Source organism: Sinohyriopsis cumingii, chromosome 4, assembly GCF_028554795.1.
Source record: "Sinohyriopsis cumingii isolate HCF-2022 chromosome 4, ASM2855479v2, whole genome shotgun sequence".
Lineage (NCBI taxonomy): Eukaryota > Metazoa > Mollusca > Bivalvia > Unionida > Unionidae > Sinohyriopsis > Sinohyriopsis cumingii.
Genome location: NC_142964.1, coordinates 81,603,350 through 81,624,295, shown reverse-complemented (window position 1 = coordinate 81,624,295; position 20,946 = coordinate 81,603,350). Strand labels below are relative to the sequence as shown.

Genomic DNA, 20,946 nt, shown 5'->3' with positions numbered 1-20,946 from the left:
AATCGTATGTTGTAATCGTTTTATAAAAAAATACTCGCGGGCCAGGGTAAAACGCCCCCGTTTCGACTGTTCGTTAATAATCTCATAATCGGATAATATTTTTTCACTGTCGAGACCATCAGATAATTCAATTCCTTGATTTTTTAATTTTGAAATCTCGGCTAATATATTATTGATGTCTTCGATATTCATTATTCTTATAAAACATCTTATTTCTAATATCAAAAATTTTAATAAAATTATTGGGGGTCATTTTTGACCCCGTTTTTTGTATGGACAGTACAATGCCGTAGATCTCCACTCGAGTGTTGTGGCAGATTACAGGCATATACATATACTCAATTAAGGACATTCATATCTTGGAACCCCAAAGCATACATCTCCGAGAGGGAGGCCTAGGGTGACAAACGTCATCGTAGACCGCCCAGAAGATATGCTTGGGGGACATCACTACATGTACTTAATTAAGGATGAATATATTTACAATGAAATGATTGATGGATGATGGGACGACACAAGACAGCACAAACATAAAACGGCGGGGCGGAACTCTACGGCCAATTCAACCAATCAAAAGCAACCCAATTAAATTAACCCGGTTGCATGATTGTGAACAAAAGACAACCACACGCCCGGGTCAAGAGCGTGGGTTAGTTTTGATTAGTTGAATTGGCTTTCGAAAGCCCCAGGCTTATAACGAGTCATCTTATATATAAAGTGACTAATACAGCGGCGTCAGTCACAAGGTGTGTGTTAATTTGAATTCCCTTGAATCGTTTGAATCCTTAAATACTTATTAATGGTGTTTCACGGCATCTAAATGAAACCAAATACTCAAATAAAACATTAAAAAAAAGAATACAGCTGTTAGATAACAGCGTGTATTTCATTAGTTTTCATCGTAAAATGATTAATTAATCGCAACATTAATTGGACTTCAAGGGACGTAACTCTTGTCATGCGACGCTATCACAAAACGAGTTATCTCCCTTTGATGTTATATATGAAAATCGAATTCTGTGACCCGTCTTTTTTGAGATCGCTGTTTGATATACTCGTTCTGCTACTCTTCGTATTGAGGCGATACAAATGTCAAAATATTTTCCTGCCTCATTCATCGACTGAAATATTTTTTCCTCGTGAGTTGTTGTATCAAATGACTTTACGGGTTTTGCTTTCTTTGAGTATTTACCAGTTTCCCCTTTTTTGGTATTTTGACTTTGCGAGATAGCTTGCAAGTTTGTAAGAGAATTATCAGTCTTATTATTATTAATATGATCAATAACAAGCCCATTCTCGATTAATCCGTTAAATGTTTCAAATACCGCCCTATGAACAAAATACTTCTTTTTTCCGGCACCAAACATCAAATACCCCTGATTATTTTTCCATCCAACCGGCTTCTTCAGTCTACGATTTCTAACAATGCCGTCGCGAGATGCCTCGTAATTGACGACCAGGGGATGCGGCTGAAATTCTTGGTCCATTTGTATAATAATACTACTTGTCTAATTTATTATTTGGTTTAATTATGAATCTTTCAACGTAGTCTTGGGGGCTTTTGATGACGAAGTCAGCGGTGGGGTCAATGATGGCGTTTTTTATTCGTTTGTCATAATAGCGTTTTAGTTCCCTGTATCGTTTGCCGCCACAATTGATACACAACTGCGATTTTCCTCTTACACCAACGTGACAAACCAAGCACGGGAGGGGGCCAAGAGAACCATTACGAACGCTTTGTAAATGATACCCGCAGAATTCACCTCTACATGATTTATTGCACGGGGTTATCGACCCAATCATCAACCATTTGCATTTATTCATTATACTATATTCTTTTATTTAAATACTTGTTTTAATTATATGGATGAGTTTGAGAGATTAGCAGTAATTAAGCCCTGGAAAAATATTAAGTTCAATCTCGATAGAGTCCTCAAGGACACACCAAAAGCGTTAATAAACGATAAAACCCTGTTGAGTAAAATACGCGATTGTATCAATGAATTCAAGCGTGATGGTGCATCTCATAGTTGGTCAACATTTCGAATTGATGGTGTTGTTGATGCTACCATGAACGACAACCGCGCAGCAACGATAATATCACAACTTGACGGTAAAAGGTATTTCTTCAGAGTAAAATTCATTGTCCGGGTGGAATCAGGCGATTGGATCATACGTGATAAATTTGAACCAGTTCTCAGCGACAAGAAAACAGTCACTGTCAGCCGCGACTCCAAGCCGGGGTTGTTAACCGGAATTGATAGACCATACTATGAACGAGCGTATCCTGAAACAGCAGTTGTTTATGGAATATACCCGTTAAATAAGAAACCTGATATCGGAAAACTGAAACCGATGAAACAGTCAACTGGGATAAATTGTGTAGCAGAACGAATAATAGAGCATTTTACAAATGCATGTCGAGGAAACAAATTGACTGATTTACGACGTAGCAAAATCAACCAGTGGGAACTAACCGTAAAAGAGCGTGGAGCAACCATCAGCGACATAGCGAGATTAGAAACGTCGTTGAGATTTCCAATAACCGTTACAACGATAACCGGTGAAGTATTATACGAATCGAAGTATAAATCGAAGGGAGCCCCAATCAAAATTATCGATCATAACGAACACGCATGGACGCCCGTGATCACAATATTTCCACGGGATAGAACAGTAAAGTATATACCCGAAGAATTCCTGGGAGAACAATTCTCCAAGGATGGTTTTCTCGCGGAGAGGAAACTATTTGATGCTATTGCCTACTTGTGTAAAAACGACCCTGTATCAGTGTGGTTACTTCGCAGCGCTGAAAACGATGCGGATACCTTTGATCAGTTTGTAAGACCAAACGGCGAATTATATCGCACTGAAGCATTTCACAACAGGATGAAAAAAACTGCCATAGAATTTGAAGAGCATGATGAACAACTGCTAACAAATTGTTTTACGATTCCATCGGTTGTAGCTCATGTTGCAGCAAGGAAAAATGCGTGGAGACCAACGCGCAAGGAATTTCTGCCGGATGTACAATCCAGTTGTTTGGAGTATTATCACGGTGGATTATGGAACACTGAATACAACCGCGACGCTATGATCTCGGTTGATATGGTTGCCTGTTATCCAGCGAGTTTTCTCGGGTATGGATCCGCCGCTGAGTATTTCAAACGATTTGGACACCCCAGACATGAAATGACTCGTGTTGCTATTAATGGACCACTGCCTGATTTTGATTTAACCGGATTCGCTCGCATAGTATCATTTGAATTCGCGGCAGGACTCCATCGCTGTTGCTATGTTTGGATCGGTAGACACATGGCTGAAAAGAAGTGGCTGCCAATAGCGCTGCTACGGTATATGATTGATTGTAGCATGCTAGTTTCGTTGATTGTCAGTGACGCGATTATATCATACCGGGCACAGACTGAAGTCTGGTTGCCAGAACCGGAGCGTCTAGATAGCATAATTGACGAGTCCAGAAAAAACATTGATGCCGACGAGGAATATATCATCGAATGGTCCAGGAGGATATTTAACCAACGAAACCGCGAGGCAAAAGATCTCGGTAGAAGAATAATTGGTAAGTTCACACAAGGTGGAAGAAACTGCGACTACAAACGATATTGCTCACGGCTGATTATAGATGACGCAGAATATGATTTCGTAATCAAGGACGCAGTGGCAAAAAATAGATACGTGAACTGCAAAACAGCTTTCTTGTCCAATGGAACGAGGTTGGGTACAGTTGTTACCTACAGCGATGGAGACAGCCCGGCGTATCCACATTTGAGGGCGTCTATGCTGGGTTATGCCGCTATCAATTTATTCTCGATGATAAATAGATTCCCCGATACCGCGGTTAGAGTAGCCGTTGATTCATTTTATATTGACGTAAAGTATAAGGGAAACGTAGCCGAGTTTACTAGTCCGGACGAGAGTTGGGGTACATGGAGAATTAAAAATGAAATACGACGCGATTATTCCCCGTCAGCAGATGTCACCGTTGAGAACAACTACTTACGCGGTGATAAATTGTCAGAATGGTCTAATGCACCATCGTGTTCTGATCCAATTTGTAGACACAAGACGGTTTATTTAAGCGGCTGTGGCGGGTCAGGAAAGATGACTCGGGCAATTGAATTATTTCGAACGCGGGCAAGTATAATCGTGCTTACACCGACCCATAGACTAGCGCGAGAGATAAAACAACGAAATGTTGACGCCGTTACTTATCACAGCTTTTTTCGATACAGCGGTGGTGAGTGGACTCCTGATCGAATGGGTGAAAAATTTATTCCCGACATTATCATCTGGGATGAGATATGTACTGTTTCGTTAGATACTTTACAAATGTTTCTTGAGTGGTTGCTGCGCGCGAATACAGCGGTAATCATGTGTGGGGATCATGGCCAACCACCACCATTTGTCGGCGAGGGTCCACATGATTGGTTGAGCGGGTTCGTGGACTATTATGAAGAAACCGATACTGATTACCGAGCACTTGATGAACAACTGCGCGAGGTTAAAAAACTAATCAGATTACAGCCGGATAGAGTTCAGTGTGAAATAATCCGCGAGGTTATTCCGGAAACGCCGTTGAATGAATTCTGGGAAACATGGAGACCAAACGATTTGATTGTAGCGAGTAGAAAGATAGTCAGAGACACACTTCAGCGGAAGTTGTTTACGTTGCATAAGGAAAAGTTTCCAACGCGTCCAGTGCCGTTATGTTATAGACCCGCGGACACACGGCGGCAGAACATTGAAGTTGAAATTCCAGGCCGGACAGAAAAACAAATTCTCGTGCTGAATGATATCGTGCTCGTTGATATCGGTGTCGTCGAGGACGCGCTACGTGCTGATAAATCCCCGTGGACGCTAGGATACGCAACAACAATACATTCCTCGCAGGGACTAACCATCACGGACACAATTGTTTGGATAGTTGATAATCGCATCGAATGGTCGAATCTAGTCTATCTTGCAGTGTCCAGAGTACGAAGGATAAATCAGCTTCGAAGAATTGTTATTGACGAAGCCACCGACGAAGCCGGCGACAAAGTCACCATCGATGCAAGCGTCATTGATAGAAAACTCTCGGGTTACCGCCAACAAGATAAAAAAAAACAGCGGTGTTTTGATATTGATGCCGAATTAATAATCTCGCTACGACAACAACAGAATAATCACTGCGCAAGTTGCAATTGTATAATGAGTTGGCGTTATTCGGATAAAGACACTCGCCAATTTACCGTGGATAGGATCGATAACAGTCTCGGTCATGTCAAAAACAATGTGAGGTTGACCTGTCTTGAGTGCAGTAGACGCAACGGCGCTAGTTAAGACCACGTGGGGGCAATTGAGTATCGTTAGGTATCACTTGTAGTTGCTCGCGTGTAAATCCGCGCTGAGGAGCAGTTGAATCCAGCCTATAGATCGGTGGTCTACCAGTTGATCGTGTTATCGTTGATATGTTATGTGTGGTAACACTCCAAATAGGATCAGTAGCTCTTTTTTTACCGCCTTCAAGCTCTCCTGGTTCATACAGATATCTCACGGTGACATTGCCGAGAATCGGCTTGAAAACGCTATTTATTTTTGATTTTCCGGGTATATACTCGTATTTAATCGCGTCGCTGGGCTTCATGTTGATTGCTCGGGTAATCTCGTTATTTAACGCTGCAATTACACCTGGCAACCTTTTAACCCATTCACGAGATCGTTTTTCTTGGATAAATTCCTTCGCGTATTGATATCCAAATAACCGTTCAGCGAGAGTCCGATTGAATCGTTCAACAATTGCCTGATCACGATGTAGCACAGTATGACCTCGTCGTATCGCGACGCTATGATGTTTCAGCGTTGATAAAACAGCGCCGCGAAATTCACTACCGGGATCAACTTGTAATAGATTTGGCCAGCGCAGAGGGCCTCTTCGATAAATTCTTTCAAACGCACCGGCTACTTCAGTTGCTGACTTTGTTTTTAACGGCTCCGCTTGTTTGTATCGACTCGCAACATCAACTACGGTTAGCGCGTATTTGTAACCGTTGTCATGCGGCAAAAATAGTATATCAGCCTGATGAACTTCATTAGGTACGCTGACATCAAAGCGCGAGAAGTTGATTTGTTTAGGCGGTGGTAGATAGATTTGCCATATAGCCTGTTTGGATAACCAATTAGCCGCAGTGGTCTTTGTTACCTTTGCAGCGCTTGCAAGCTTACCAATTGCAGCCTTCCCCTTCCAGTATCCTCTCGGAGAATAATAGATGGATTCCATGTTGTTATTATAAACGCTATCGTTTTCAATTACCAGCACCAGAAGCTCCGCTTCCAATCATTAATTTACCTTTCATAGCCGATTTTACCAACCATGAGGCCAATTTTTCTTTGATGGATTTATCAGGAATAGCATTTAGCGCGTGAATTAATTTTACATCCGCGATATGACGCTGTTGCAGATCGCTACTTTTGTAAGCAACATCATGAGCATGACACGCCTTATCGATAGCGTTTATTGGATACTCACCGGGTTTGGGCTGATTTTGATCATCGAGTCTAATATCTAATCGTGTTCCGGGGCCACAGTAGTTATATCCTGGGAGGTGTTTTTCTCCTGGATACTTTGCCCACGGTGTTCCGGGGAGTTTTGCCAATTTGGCTGCGATGTCACCTCCTCGCTTTTTTTTTAAAACATCTCCGGGTCTAATAGAAATAAATCTAAATTTCTTTGTACCGCATTGTACACACTTGCCAGTAAGGGCCGATCTGTTATTTCTTGTTGTAGCGGTTGTCATATCATTTGTGCCAGTACGCACTCTGCACTTAACACAATATAGATCCATAATTTATGTATAGAGATATGAATATAATTGATTTTTCGGCGACTAAAACAAGAGAACCAGTTAAGCATGTTGCAGCGTTACCAAACTCGATCCGGATGATTATCATCGGACCATCTGGATCCGGCAAGACGCAATTGTTACTCAATTTAATAATGAGATGGATGAAGTGGGATAAGTTGTATTTGGTTGCTCCTAGGGTAGATGATCAACGATGCTACGAGGTGTTGAAAGATTTCAACGAGAATGCATCAGCGATCGCTAAAAAAAATGTTATTGAGTTTATTACGGATATCAATGATGCACCGGGTATTGATGATATTGATGGCGACGTTAACAATCTAGTCGTGTACGATGATGTTATGTTAGACAATCAAAAAAACCCAGCTAGGATATTTTCCAGAGGCAGGCATAAAAACACTGACGTGATATATGTCACTCAACGATACACTCAGATTCCAAAAGTAATTAGAGACAACTGTAATATTCTTGCTGTGTTCAACGGCGTTGATACACACACGCTACGAAATATTTGGCAGACATGGTGCGGCGGTGACATGGACTTTAATGTTTTTCGAAACTTTTTTAGTCATGCTCAGTCGACCCCACATGGATTCGTAACGATAAATTTACATGATCCTCGGACACGATATCGTATCGGACTTGACCAAATATTCGGTTAGTTGTAAGATCATAAAGACTTTCATCGTAAATAACCACTTAGCAGCAGAGGGGGCGATGACATCGACGCGGTCGTCGATGTGCTTACCGGACGCTGACGACGCTGGGGATCGGCGCGCAGAAGGTGTTAATTAAACCAAATGACGTCACCATCGTGTAGGATGGACCGTCGTCGTTTTTTTTTTACCAGGCGCTGACGACACTAGATCGTTGAGTGCAGAAAGTAATAATTAAGCAAAATAACGATTGGACAAAATGTCCGATTCGCCCCCTCTGCTGCTGATGGAACTAACTTTACTTATTTATTTCCGTCCTCTCACCCCACTCTGATATCCTGTAGTCTCAGTCCAAGTTGGAAGAGAATGGTATTCCAAAACTTGGCTGTATCTAAGGAGTCAGACTGGATCATGTTCATTTCAATTCCAACCCTCAGATACTAATCGGATGAATGAATAATTAGCTTGTACTATGGAATAGAGTCCCTGAAAAGAAAAACAATGCATTAGGAGCAGGAAAGTAGTTTTACTATTAGTTGTCATTCCATATCTGGCTAGATGACACCTGTTTGCTTTGACATTCATAGAAAAAGACAGGAGCCTGAACTCAGTAAAAAAAAATTTGAATGTTTAGACTTTAATACTGCTTTCTGTTGAATACAGTTAACATTCCTCACTGGTCAACAAAGCGTCAGGAAGAATCAGAAAAATGTTTATTATTTCTTAGGGACTACAATACGGTGCAGTAACAACTGCTTGCTTCAGACGGTGACCTAATACCTTACTTTGCCAGTTTAGATAAGATGACAAAAAAATAATTTTGAGGAATATAGAAATTGCATATTTTTTTGAGTAGTTAAGTAGATCTATTAGACCAACCAATTTGTTATTTTAACTTTCTTCATTTTTTAGAATTACTAGATATTGAGAAAAAGTGGATTCTTTTTTATGATTATCTTTATTGAATCATAATTATTATCTTATCTTTATTGAATCATAATTATTATCTTTTCTTTGTGGTACAGGTGCAGGTTTTGACAACAAGAAAGATACCATGGAGACTGACAGCAGCAAGTGTAACACAAACACATCCATCAAACATGAGCAAGAAGCATCAGTGGATTTTGTTAAAATGTTTAATACTGTCACAGAAGGAAAAGCAACAGTTTTCCAGCCCAGATCAGTATTTTATAATCCAGTGCAAGAATTTAACCGTGATCTTACCATAGCTGTCATATCTCAGTTCTCAAGGGAACACTATGAGTCTTTGAAAATTACACAAGAAAAAAGGAACCGACATAGCAAACCTCCTGGTGGGGAGACTGTTGCTAGTAGAGATAACCAGGAGGGGCAAAACCATGAAATTCCAGACATTCTTAAAGCTGGAGTCAGATATGAAAATGGATTGAGGATTTTGGAGGGTCTTGCTGCATCAGGTCTCCGCTCAATTCGGTTTGGCTTGGAAATCCCAGGGGTCAAAGAGGTAATATCCAATGACTTTGACCAATCTGCCGTTGAGATTATCAGGAAAAATGTTCAGAAGAATAATCTTCAGAGCATTGTTCATGAGAATTATGGAGATGCAGCTATGGTGATGTACCAGAATAAAGGTTTCAAGGACAGATTTGATGTGATTGACCTTGACCCATATGGCAGTGCGTCACACTTTTTTGATGCAGCTGTTCAAGCCGTGTCAGAAGGAGGGTTGCTGTGTGTCACATGTACAGATGCAGCTGTTTTATGTGGAAATGCAGGAGAGACATGCTATGCTAAATATGGAGCTATGTCTCTACATGCAAAGTATTGCCATGAAATGGGACTTAGAATTCTTCTACAGTGCATTGAATCTCATGCAAATCGTTATTCTAGATACATTGAACCTTTACTATCTGTTAGTGTTGATTTCTACATGCGAGTATTTGTTAAAGTTTTCACTGGTCAGGGAAAGGTCAAAAGGTCAGTTAGTAAGATGGCCATGGTGTATAATTGTACTGGCTGTGGCAGCTTTGTGTTACAAAGACTAGGGCAGACTATTCCAACAAAGGGAGGTAACTTTAAGTACTCTCCTGCTACAGGACCCCCAGTTGGAGAAAGGTGTGATCACTGCGGATTCAAGCACCAGTTTGGAGGACCCATTTGGGCAGAGGCCATACACAATGTTGACTTTGTCAGCAAGGTTATAAATAACGTTAGGGCAACACCAGAACTGTTTGGCACGGCCAAACGGATTGAGGGAATGTTGAGTGTCATGACAGAGGAACTTCCTGTTCCCCTTTATTACATTACAGATGAACTTAGCAGCATTCTTCACTGTACACCTCCAACTCTGTTGCAGATTAGGTAAGAACTGATGTGCAAGTTGCTTTCTATGTAAAAGTTCATGTGTAGTCAAGAAATAAAAGGGAATGATCACATATATTTTAATTATTTTATTTTAAATTAAGAATTCATTTCCAATAAAGACAGACTAGGAAGAGAGTAGTTTAAAATTTTATTACAGAATATTCTGTTATGTACATTAGGTATAATGTTCCGGTCACAAACCAGTGACTTTTAATTAGATCCTGGATGTTATATTTTTATATGCACTGCATAAAGTTGAACATATTTTATTATGATGATGTCCATGTGTGGGATTAAAAGGTCACATGTCATGGTCATTAACTGAAAGAAAAAATGTTTTAGCACAATAGCTTGAGTTGTGCAACAACTATGGCTACCAAATTTTGTGGATGGCTTGCGAATGAGGTAAGGAGGAAGTCTGTTGATTTGGGGGTCAAAAGGTTAAAGAAATTCACCTTAATGGTCACTGTTTGAAAAAAGAAATTAGTTTTTAAACGTCTTCATAGAGGACTATTAAAAACAGGGTGGGCCTATAATGTGTTGTTCATGGTACTCTTGCTTATTTCTTGTTTCAGGACACCTCTTTTGCATGAATTTTACCTGAATAAGAACACTTCTTTTGCATGCTTCTTACATAGAATACTGTTTTAGAAATTCACTTAAGAAAATGAGCTTTTTTGCATCTGGGGAAAATTTTAAAAATAACTTGAGATATGGCTGTATTAGTCCGTAGATCCCTATGCTTGTATTAGTTATTGATTCTTAGACTACCCCCATCCTCACTTAACCCATATGTGCTTAAATTTTATCCCATAATATTTAGTCTATTTGTGCACCCCTTGTCCTGGAGAGTGGAAGAGTACTGTGGATTCAGGTATTTATGTGGATATCACAGTATGTGGCTTGGCAACACAAGCAATATTAGATCATTAAATTGCTGTAATGTGTCATCCTTCTCATACTACAATGTATGTTTACATGGAACACTTAAATTCCTATCAGAGATCTCAGAAATGCTTAATTATGCCTATTTGGACGCCAATTTTTGATCTGGGACGCAGAAAATCACGGAGGCGGGAGTCCTCTGTACGCATGTAATAGGTGCGCAGCAAAATTCAAAGTCTTGCCAGTCCTGCTTCAGCCACCTGCTTTGTGGGAAAATGTGTTGATCAATTAGCTGCTGATATTTACAATGACAGAATTCAATGACTGAAAGACCCCTTGATGTACGTACATGTTGCCATTTTATAAGAGTACATAAAAAAGAACATGATGCAATAGCTGGGTGGCAAGTTCAATGGCTTTGACTGGCCGGGTGGGAAAATGTACTGATATTTATAGTGAGTGAATTCAGAGGCAGAAAGACCCAGAGATGTACACGTGGTCATTTATAAAAGTACATCAAATAAACAACTTTAGCTTTCTTTATTGTGTTCATTTCCGAATGTAGTGGAATAAGCAGTGCACGTGACCTCAGAATCAAGACATGTTGAGACTTAGACAAAATGCCATTCGTAAGTGGGTGACAAGTCGCCTAAATATGTAAACCTCGCCTTCTTCTTTTATGAAAGCGAAAACGACTTCGCCCAGTGATTATTTAAGAGGTACATTGACTGACCATACCATTTTTTTTTTTAACTGCCCCTCGCCTTAGCCCAGTTAGTTCAAGGCATCAGTAGCTAGGCCTAATTTTTATATCAATTACATTGACAAACAAACTCTTGCCTATTCACAAGCATTATGTTTTGATAGCTGATTGACCATTAACCCTTTTCTGAGTAAGGTAGCAACTATCAATTTCCTGCATGCTATCCTTTGATGATAAAACATACAAACTTGTGTTTTAAGATCAGAATCGGTGATCTGGATATATATTAACTGCCTCTTATACACTGTTTTGTCATAAAATTAGTTTGAAACGAAGTGAACCAGTAGGCCTAACGGGAAATAATGGCGGACTTCGCTAAGTCTGGGATGTACCAGTTTATTAGATTGTCTGTTTTCTTAAATCATCGGGCAAATATATTCAGAAAAAATATACAAATCATTGAAACCAAAGCCTAGGTATTATGCAAATTATGTAGGTCAGAAACGTATGGGACAATGCTATGTTGTGGAATTTGCGAGATACGCTGTAAGGTCTAAGCTGTTTTCTGACTTGACACGTATTTGCAAAAATACGGGGAAAAATAGCAAATCAGATACTATTTATTTGCCTAAAATTACTAAAAGTACGTATACAAATAAATAAACCATAAATTTGTGATCCTGTCAGTGGACTGTTGTAATGAAACTATATTATAGTGAGTGATTACATTACGAAAACCTCTCCATCTAAAATAGATGCACTCACGTCTGTGTTGATTCTATAGGAAAGAAGGGACTACAACTTTTGATGGTGGGACTCCTATTTTTACCAAAATGGGAGTTCTGGACTCCTAGTTTTAAAATCCTAGCGAGATCTCTACCTATATTTTGCTCTGATAGGGGAACAGGCCCTCTTTCTCATATTGGAAAGTATGGAATGTGTACATAGCAGGATGGGATACAAAGTCTAACTGTTATGATTCATTTTTAAACCCAGTTCATTTTTCTCATAGATGTACTTACTGCTTGACTAGAAAGTCAGGACCAGTTAGGTTGGTTGGTAAGTCATCTCATAGTCATAGGCTGAAACATATTAATTTTATTTGAAAATTGGTATGACCCTGTAATAGAATGGAATTCACAATTTTATAGGGTTCATACATCATTGTATAATGGTTTGCTGGAGCATGAGGGAAGGGTCAGAAGCTTGAACCCAATGGAGTTATTTCTGAGTGATGTAGCAAGCAGTTGCACACAGGAAAGTCATGTGTAATTTTTTTCTGTGTACTCTTTCATCATCATTACAATGTACACAAAGTATATACCCAATATTTACAAATAAGAAGTGTTCTCAGCTCCAAAAAACTACTCAAACATCAAGTGCTGTTTGGACGTTTAAGTACTAGATAATACAAAAAACTACTCAAGCATCAAGTGCTGTTTGGACGTTTAAGTACTAGATAATACAAAAAACTACTCAAACATCAAGTGCTGTTTGGATCTCCAATATGGCCACCACAGTCATCATTTTGAAAATCTTGTTATCACTTCCCTCCTGAATTGAAAAGTTATATTACCATGGAGTTTTCACGAGTATACTTTGTGTGGTGTACAGTTGGAACTGATATCTAGTATGGCCACCATGGCAGCTATGTTAGAGACTTGTTATTGTTACTCCTTCTAAATGAAAAGATTTATTGAGATGGCGTTTGACAAGAAGATTAATGCTGATATCCAGCTGGTCCTGGATGAAAATGGTGCCAGTCTGTTCTGCAAAATGACTTCGACAATGAACATACAGTATAGAAAATGTTATCACTAATTCTCCATAAGGAATCATAATATCAACATGGGTTTTGCACCAAAGGTCTTCTTAGTCTCCTGTTCGTCCTAAACGAAAATGATACTGATCTTATATCCAGTACAATTGCTGCAGTGGCTAATTTGAAATTCTTGTCACTCAAGAATACCAGATATGGTTTCAACACTTGGCCTTTGAAAAGAAGAAATGTGAATTGTTTTCATCTACAGACTTATCTTGAATCCTTGGAATTTTGTGGGGACAGTAAAACAGGGAGTTGTATTTCATTTCAAATTTTTGGTGAAAGTTATCATTCCAGTGTTTGGGATTTGCCCTGGGAATGTCATCGACAAGCTCACATGTAAATCCACAAAATCCCTAACAGGCTCAATCCCCTTTGACTTGCTGTCCAAATGAAATCAGGGATACTGTTATTAGAATGGTCCTATTGACTCCACCCATTGTCTTTAAGTCAGATCTGCGCTAGTTACCCATAATGCCCCTCTTTCTATTGAGGCAGATTGCCAAGCTCCCACTTTTGTCTCCATTCTCTCAGACTCAAAAGCCTAGCCAGTCAGTGCCCATTCTCTGATCTAGAACTGCATTATCATGTTATATGCCCTTCACCAACCCCTCTAATTCACAAGGTCATTCAGATGGCTAATGAATCTGAGTGCAGACTGGTCCTGATCATTTTCCTCAAGTGGGAGAAATCATTGATGAACAGTTTCACTGTCATAGATGGAAGGGCTTTGTCCAGAATAAAGACCTCTTTAATCTTTCAGCCATTATTAGCTTTGTCTTGACTGAAGGCCATGGCTGTTTGTCCAAAATGTTTGTTAAACAAATTGCCCTTTAACCTACTGTTGACAGTTTCTGGTATAAGACCTGCTTCCTGGTCATTCTAGTAGGCAGAGAATCAGTGGAATTCATGCCTTATAGGTTGACCTAACTACTTGTAGTTCCATTTTTCACATTTCCAGAGCAAGCTTCCACTCATACAAAATAAGTATTTCAAAACCACTGTTTTCATTGGACTCTTTTCATCCTTGGGACATCTTCAGGGCCCTGTGAGGGCATTGAATTGTTACCTGAAATGTACTAGAGGGAAATCTCAATAGCTCTTATAACTTGAAGAAGGAAAATATATTTCCGCTCTGGCATTTAAGTCATGGATACAGTGATATATCCCTTCAGCCTGCAAGGCGTTAACTCGGTACCTTATGGATTTCTTATGCCCACAAGGTATGGGCAATTGCTACCAGAATAACATTTGAGTGAATCTGTTTCCTGAATGACATTCAGGCTTTGATATGGATGTCTGATTCTTCATTCTTCACATTCAGTCTGATGAGGTTTCTACCCATTTGGCTCAGATTAACCTGGTGGGGCCTGAGGAGGTTTCCACCCATTTGGCTCAGATTAACGTGGTGGGACCTGAGGAGGTTTCCACCCATTTGGCTCAGATTAATCTGGTGGGGCCTGAGGAGGTTTCCACCCATTTGGCTCAGATTAACCTGGTGGGGCCTGAGGAGGTTTCCACCCATTTGGCTCAGATTAACCTGGTGGGGCCTGAGGAGGTTTCCACCCATTTGGCTCAGATTAATCTGGTGGGGCCCAGATCTGCAGTGCAACAGGATACTATCGCAGGTTAGTTATCAGCAGTTTAATGATGCAGGTTAAACATGATTTGCAGGGAAGAACATTTGTTTCCTTGAAACTGCATCCCTTTTATCTTTGCCATCTTTGACCTTATCTTACGTGACACTCGAATGGCTTTATACACATTAGGAGACCTGAGTCTGGGACAATTCTGGGGTAAGGGGATGTAACCCCTCCACTTCTTACCTGTTGTTATGATAGGTAATATTTGTTATGACTCAATGGTCTTGAACTAAGTAATGGAAAAGAGCAAAAACCAACAAGTTTTGTAAAATTCAAAAACAATTTTATTTCCCTAGAATACAAAATAAAAATTTAAAAAGAACTTGCAATGTTGTGAATTAAATTCCAAATAGTCCTAAAAGTTCTATCACAAGTCCAGATGTATGAAGTTCCTATTGAATTCCAGTGGTATTCCAAATAAATTCCAATAATGAATGTTTTATGTGCATATAGTCTTGAACATGCTAGTATGCCAGTGGCTTTGTGTATGTGTGATTTGGATTTTTAACGTAGCTTTAACAATTTTTCAGTCATATCACTATGATGTCTGCAGTGGCAGTTGATAGTGATGTCTAGCACTGGGGCATCATGCTGCAGACATGTAGCATCATGTCCCACCCAGTCAAATTATCCTGACACCAGGCCGCCCAGTCCTAACACTAATCTCTTAATGCTGAGTGCCAAGCGAGGCAGCTGTTAGTACCATTATTGTAAGTCTTTGGTATGACTTGGCCGGGGATCGAACCCATGACCTCCCGCATCTGAGGTGGACACTAACCACTGGGCCAACGGAAAGGTTGAGTACTTTGTAATTCCAGTGAAAAATAATTTGAAAAAAATAATTCCACCCAAATTAAAAACTGAACACAACAATAAGACTGATTCTGCACCAGATTTTAAGGCAAGCGCGAGTCATTTTTCAAGTAAGCAACATTATATAAAAAGCTAAGACACAATAAAAAAGCCAGGATGTAGGCCAGTCTCTATGAAACATTAAAAGTTGTCAACAAGTTGATGGATGTCCAAGTGAAAAACTTATGTCCTAGACTCTGATTCAAATGTTTGCTATTAATGATGATCAGAATATTTAATCCGCACTCAGAGAGAAATATTAGCTATGTATTATGTTGTTTGCAAAATAAATATTACTGGTCAGGTACACCATGACCTTGATTTTGGACAAGGCCAGGTACACAATACATATTTAAATATGATCATTAGGAAAAGCCAGCAAATAATAAAAATTAAATATACATAATAATATATTCTAAGAAAAACCCAATTTGTTTTAGTAAAATATGTTTCTTTATTAAAACTTACATGGTGATCATGATACTATCATTCTCTTCCAAGAATTCCCTACATTTTCATTGTTGGAAGAATATGCACTTCTTTGCCTGTACTAACTAATAAATGGTGACATTTGCAAGGGGAAAACACTCTCATATGACTTATATGTCAGTGGACATTGAATTGCTTTTATTTTTAAACAATCCCAAAGAGGTTGTTAGTTTCTGTTTTACCTGAGAGTGCTGGGTTTGCATGGTAGCAAAATGTCTGGCAATGCATTGTGATTGGGTAGCATAGTTCCATGTCAATTCCCAGTGTTAAATGAAACACAAAGCATCTATTTTACTTTTCAGATCAGCCATTTTAAATGCTGGCTACAAAGTATCCTTGTCACATGCTGCAAAGAACTCGAACAAGACAGATGCACCGAACCATGTAGTATGGGTAAATATATTCATAATTTTATCATGATCATTACTTTATCAGTTGTATTCAACCAGTCAAAAATTGGCAATAGCCTGAGTGAAAAAATAAAGTAAAAGATGTTCCGAGATGCCAGACATTCCTATTATGACATGGTTGCTAAAGTCAGATTCAGATTTTTAGACATAAACATAGGCAGACTTGATTGCTTGTATATCTAGGTGACAGTAATGCCTGTAATGTCATAGGCAGACTACAACTTGATTGCTTGTATATCTAGGTGACAGTAATGCCTATAATGTCAAATTGTATTTTTTTAAAAAATTGTACTGAAGAGTTCGTTTCCCAAAAGCAGTTGAATACGGACCAATCAGAAACCATGCCAGCTTAGTGCCCTTGTTTGCTTGAGAAAGTTTGTGAAAGATGTTGAATGGAAAGTGACTGGTGAGGAATTTACCTTAATGAAAATACATGCTGAAACATTCTTCTTTTTTCTTTCTTTATGGAAAAGTAAAGCATAATATGTTAGACGAATATCATATCTTTACAGTCTTTTCTTCAAGGACCATAGCTAGTCACATGGTGAGAAAGATGACTGTAGAAAGAACATTTCAACCAAAGCCACTTTCAATTAGTTAGATTTTATGCTTAACTTAAATTGGTTGATAAAAAATATAAGCCCTTCTACCTCCTGATTTCAGCCCTCCAAAAGAGGAAAATTCATCTTTTCTGTCTGTAACAACTCATTACCTACCCTTGCCACCTACAGGTGGTGCTAGCTTAAGCTTTTGCTTGTGAACTGACAAGACATTGTTCAGTTTGGTGCCCCAAACAGATATTTGTGCTATCTTCATTCGATACATTGAGGATTTGTTTAAATTTCAGTTATATTGATGGTTATTCTGCAGGTGGTATGCATTGTTTTAATTGTAACCATTTATGTGAATTTTTTTCATCAAAACAGACTTAGTTTCTCCATACTCGGACCGCATGGCTGTACATGATGACATTTTGCTAGAATGTGCTGAAGTTCATGGTTGCACACACTGCATTTAATACCCCTGGTATAGTTCATGTCTCTGATGGTTACAGTGCAGTTAACTATGCATTTTTTTCTTCTTCTTTTTTCATTTCAGTATTAACTATGTCAAATAAGTTTGCCAACAGAAAGAATGCAAGCCAGCAAGAAATTTATTGACCTATGACTCACAGATATAGTTATATCATCGACTTTGTGCAACATGTGGCTCAGAGAATATATGGTCAACAGTTCTAAGGAAAACTGCAGGAAACAGGGTGTGATATGGGAAACTAAAGGACTGATATTACTGATATTTTTCACCACCCTTGTCAGTATTGTTAAATCTGGAGAAATATTGATACTTTTGCAGAGTTTCCACCCAAGTCCAGTCCCCCCCCCCCCACAACCTGTCTGAGCATGGCCATTGGGTCTGTAAGTCTTGGCACATGGGGTTTATAAATGACTTGAATTACCATTTCTAAGTACTACCATCTTCCTGTTTTGAGGTAAGAATTTCAACACTCTGGGGGAATTTCTACCTGATTCTCGGCAGCTCATGTGACATAAGTCCCCCCAGATGTCTGAGTATGGCCTTTGGGCCTCTTAGTCCCCACACTTGGGGTTTTTAAATGACTTGAATGAGTCATGCCATTGTTTGGCTCTCGATCCATACCATCTGGCTGTACCTCAGTTTTTCATGCAGTCTTGGCTGCCAAATGTACAGTCCAGACTGTCACACTCTTGATCAGTATCATCCAGCAGCACATCAGTTTTGATGCCGTATTGGCTGCTGACAGTACTGTTCAGCTGTATGACTCTCGATCCATACCATCTGGCTGTACCTCAGTTTCTGATGCTGTCTTGGCTGCCAAATGTAGTCCAGACTGTCACACTCTTGATCAGTATCATCCAGCAGCACATCAGTTTTGATGCCGTATTGGCTGCTGACAATACTGTTCAGCTGTACGACTCTCGATCCATACCATCAAGCTGCTCCTCAGTTTTGATGCCATAGTTGCTGCCAACCCGTACCAGGGATCTTATTGACAGATCCTTCCATCCACCACACATTATTATTATTCTGGCACTACAGCCATTGACACTGCTATCCATACACCTGACACCCATACTGGCTGTTTTTTCATTGATAAACTGCCCATACCAATTTAATGACTACATTTTATGGATGCGTTTACTCATGGCTTACCGTCTTGGACAGTACCATGAGAGTATTAGAGATGATGGTCAAGCTTTGTCTATGCCTCTGTGAATGTATTATATGGATATCGCTGTTGTTCCTGACCAGGATGACCCGCACACTGGATGTGGGGATAAACCTGAGGAATGTTCATGCTCAGATCCTACCATAGAGCGCACTAAGTGTAACTTTTTAAGTGGTGGTAAAATTTATGGGTATTGCTAAATGCACCATGTCTGCCACCACCACCCTCTGCACCGGCATACAATGGTCAAGACTTGTTTATCTTTAAGAAGAGGAAGTCATTCCTTCATCTATTTTTCCCAGCAGTTGGGAAATTCCAGGAATTTGCTGAGAGTCTGTCTGCCAACACCAGTGACATAGGCAGTTCCAAAGCCTTTTATTTTGTTTATGATAGTCAATTTCCAGTATTCTTGCAATCTTGCTGGTATAAGAACCATTCTGACACCTTCATCACAGATCTCCCGGCATTAGACAATAACTATGCTGTGTCAGTCTGAGTTTGCCTGCTTCTATATGGTGGATAAAGATATTCTGCACACCACTTTGAAGCTCATTCTCAATACAGTGTGTGCGTCTTCATTGTTGGACTTGGCATCTCTGGTGATTTTCAGGCTTGCAGACAAGGTCATCATTGCACATACCAATGACAAGGTTTTCAAGATGGCTGCAGTTGTGGCCATATTGGACATCAGATCAGCACCATTTTCATTTAGAACCAACTTCATAATAAATATTTTTGGTGAAAACCCCATGTTGCTATGGCAATATATTTGGGCAGAGTAGTGATAGCAATAGTTTCAAGATGGCTGTTATGGTGGCCATATTGGATGTCAGATCATAACCATTTTAAACTATGATTAACAAGACATCCAACGAAGCCTTTTGGTGAAAACCCGATGTCAGTATGACTTGTAATTCAGTAGTAGTAGTGATAAGAGCATTAGCCTTGGCAGGCATACTGGATGTCCGAAACAGCAGCATTTTTATTTAGGAGAACTAGACCATTGGATGAACATGTGTTTAAAGTTTCATGGAAATCCTCAAAGTAGGTTGTGGAAAATTAAGGATAACAAACCTGTGCTAGTGGACAGATTGGTGGCACAATGCCATTTCATAAGCTGTTATCGTCTATCACCATTAGTTAAAATGAAGAGAAGCAGCATCATTGTCTTTTCATGATGACTTTCTACGAGAAAAGAATTTCATGAATGATGGATGAAAGACCATTCTTTAAGCTCTTGTTGTCTATCACCAGTACAGTTAAAAATCAGAGAAGCATCATTTTCTTTTCAATAGGAAAAAAAGTCATGTGAAAAAATATTGCTGCAGTAGGACTGCCATGCATTAAGTCATGTTTTTAACCATAATGCATGTTATAACTGTATGTTTGGGGACTCCCAGTTGTACAATAAATTGTTATGTATGTTTGACTTAGTTTATATCATATTTAATTGTTTGTAAGTTTTAAAATCTATTTTTTTAATTATATTATATGTCAAAATAATGTAGTTCTGTTTACTAGAAACTCATACTTTTTCCAGAAAATAGTTGGACCTTGACTATTCATTTCTGTAAAGATAAGGCTGACCTGGTTCCTTACCTTAGTTCAAATTTAGTAACAGTCACCACAAAAAGTTCTTTTTTTAATTTATTGTGGGAGTAATAAGAGTGAGATCGAGGCTGTATTGGATATGTGATCCTAGGCTTGTAAATAGTTTTGAGTGAAGTAAACAACTTTTTAAAAATTTTATTCTTAGAGTAAAATGATTGGTTTTATCAAGGTCATACTGGGGCTGCATGATTTTTTATATGTAAACATGATCATGTGATTCTCTATTTTGTAATTCAGGCATTTCCTAAATTGCGCATTAGTTAGAGTTAATAAGTGATGCTTAGAGAGAATTTATTCTGGGCTTAAAATCGCTTGATGTCAAGTCGTTTCCTTCTGTTGAAGCCAGTTTTCGAGTTATATGTTAATTTGTCTTCAGATTATTTGGACAATATTTTAATAATAAGTTATTCATGCATACCTTCATATTCTGTTAATATACAAAATTGGTTATCACATGTAAACC

At 39.1% G+C, this 20,946-nt stretch overlaps 1 protein-coding gene across 3 annotated transcripts in view; it reads left to right on the top strand.

The window, feature by feature from the left end:
* Positions 1-20,946, top strand: part of LOC149801542 (tRNA (guanine(26)-N(2))-dimethyltransferase-like) — a 46,422-nt gene that overhangs the window by 14,071 nt on the left and 11,405 nt on the right. For all 3 annotated transcript variants that reach the window (XM_089955736.1, XM_089955735.1, XM_089955737.1), the window contains exons 3-4: positions 8,545-9,859; positions 16,559-16,649. In XM_089955736.1, the coding sequence (XP_089811862.1) occupies positions 8,545-9,859; positions 16,559-16,649 (1,406 nt within the window). The remainder of the gene's footprint in view (positions 1-8,544; positions 9,860-16,558; positions 16,650-20,946) is intronic.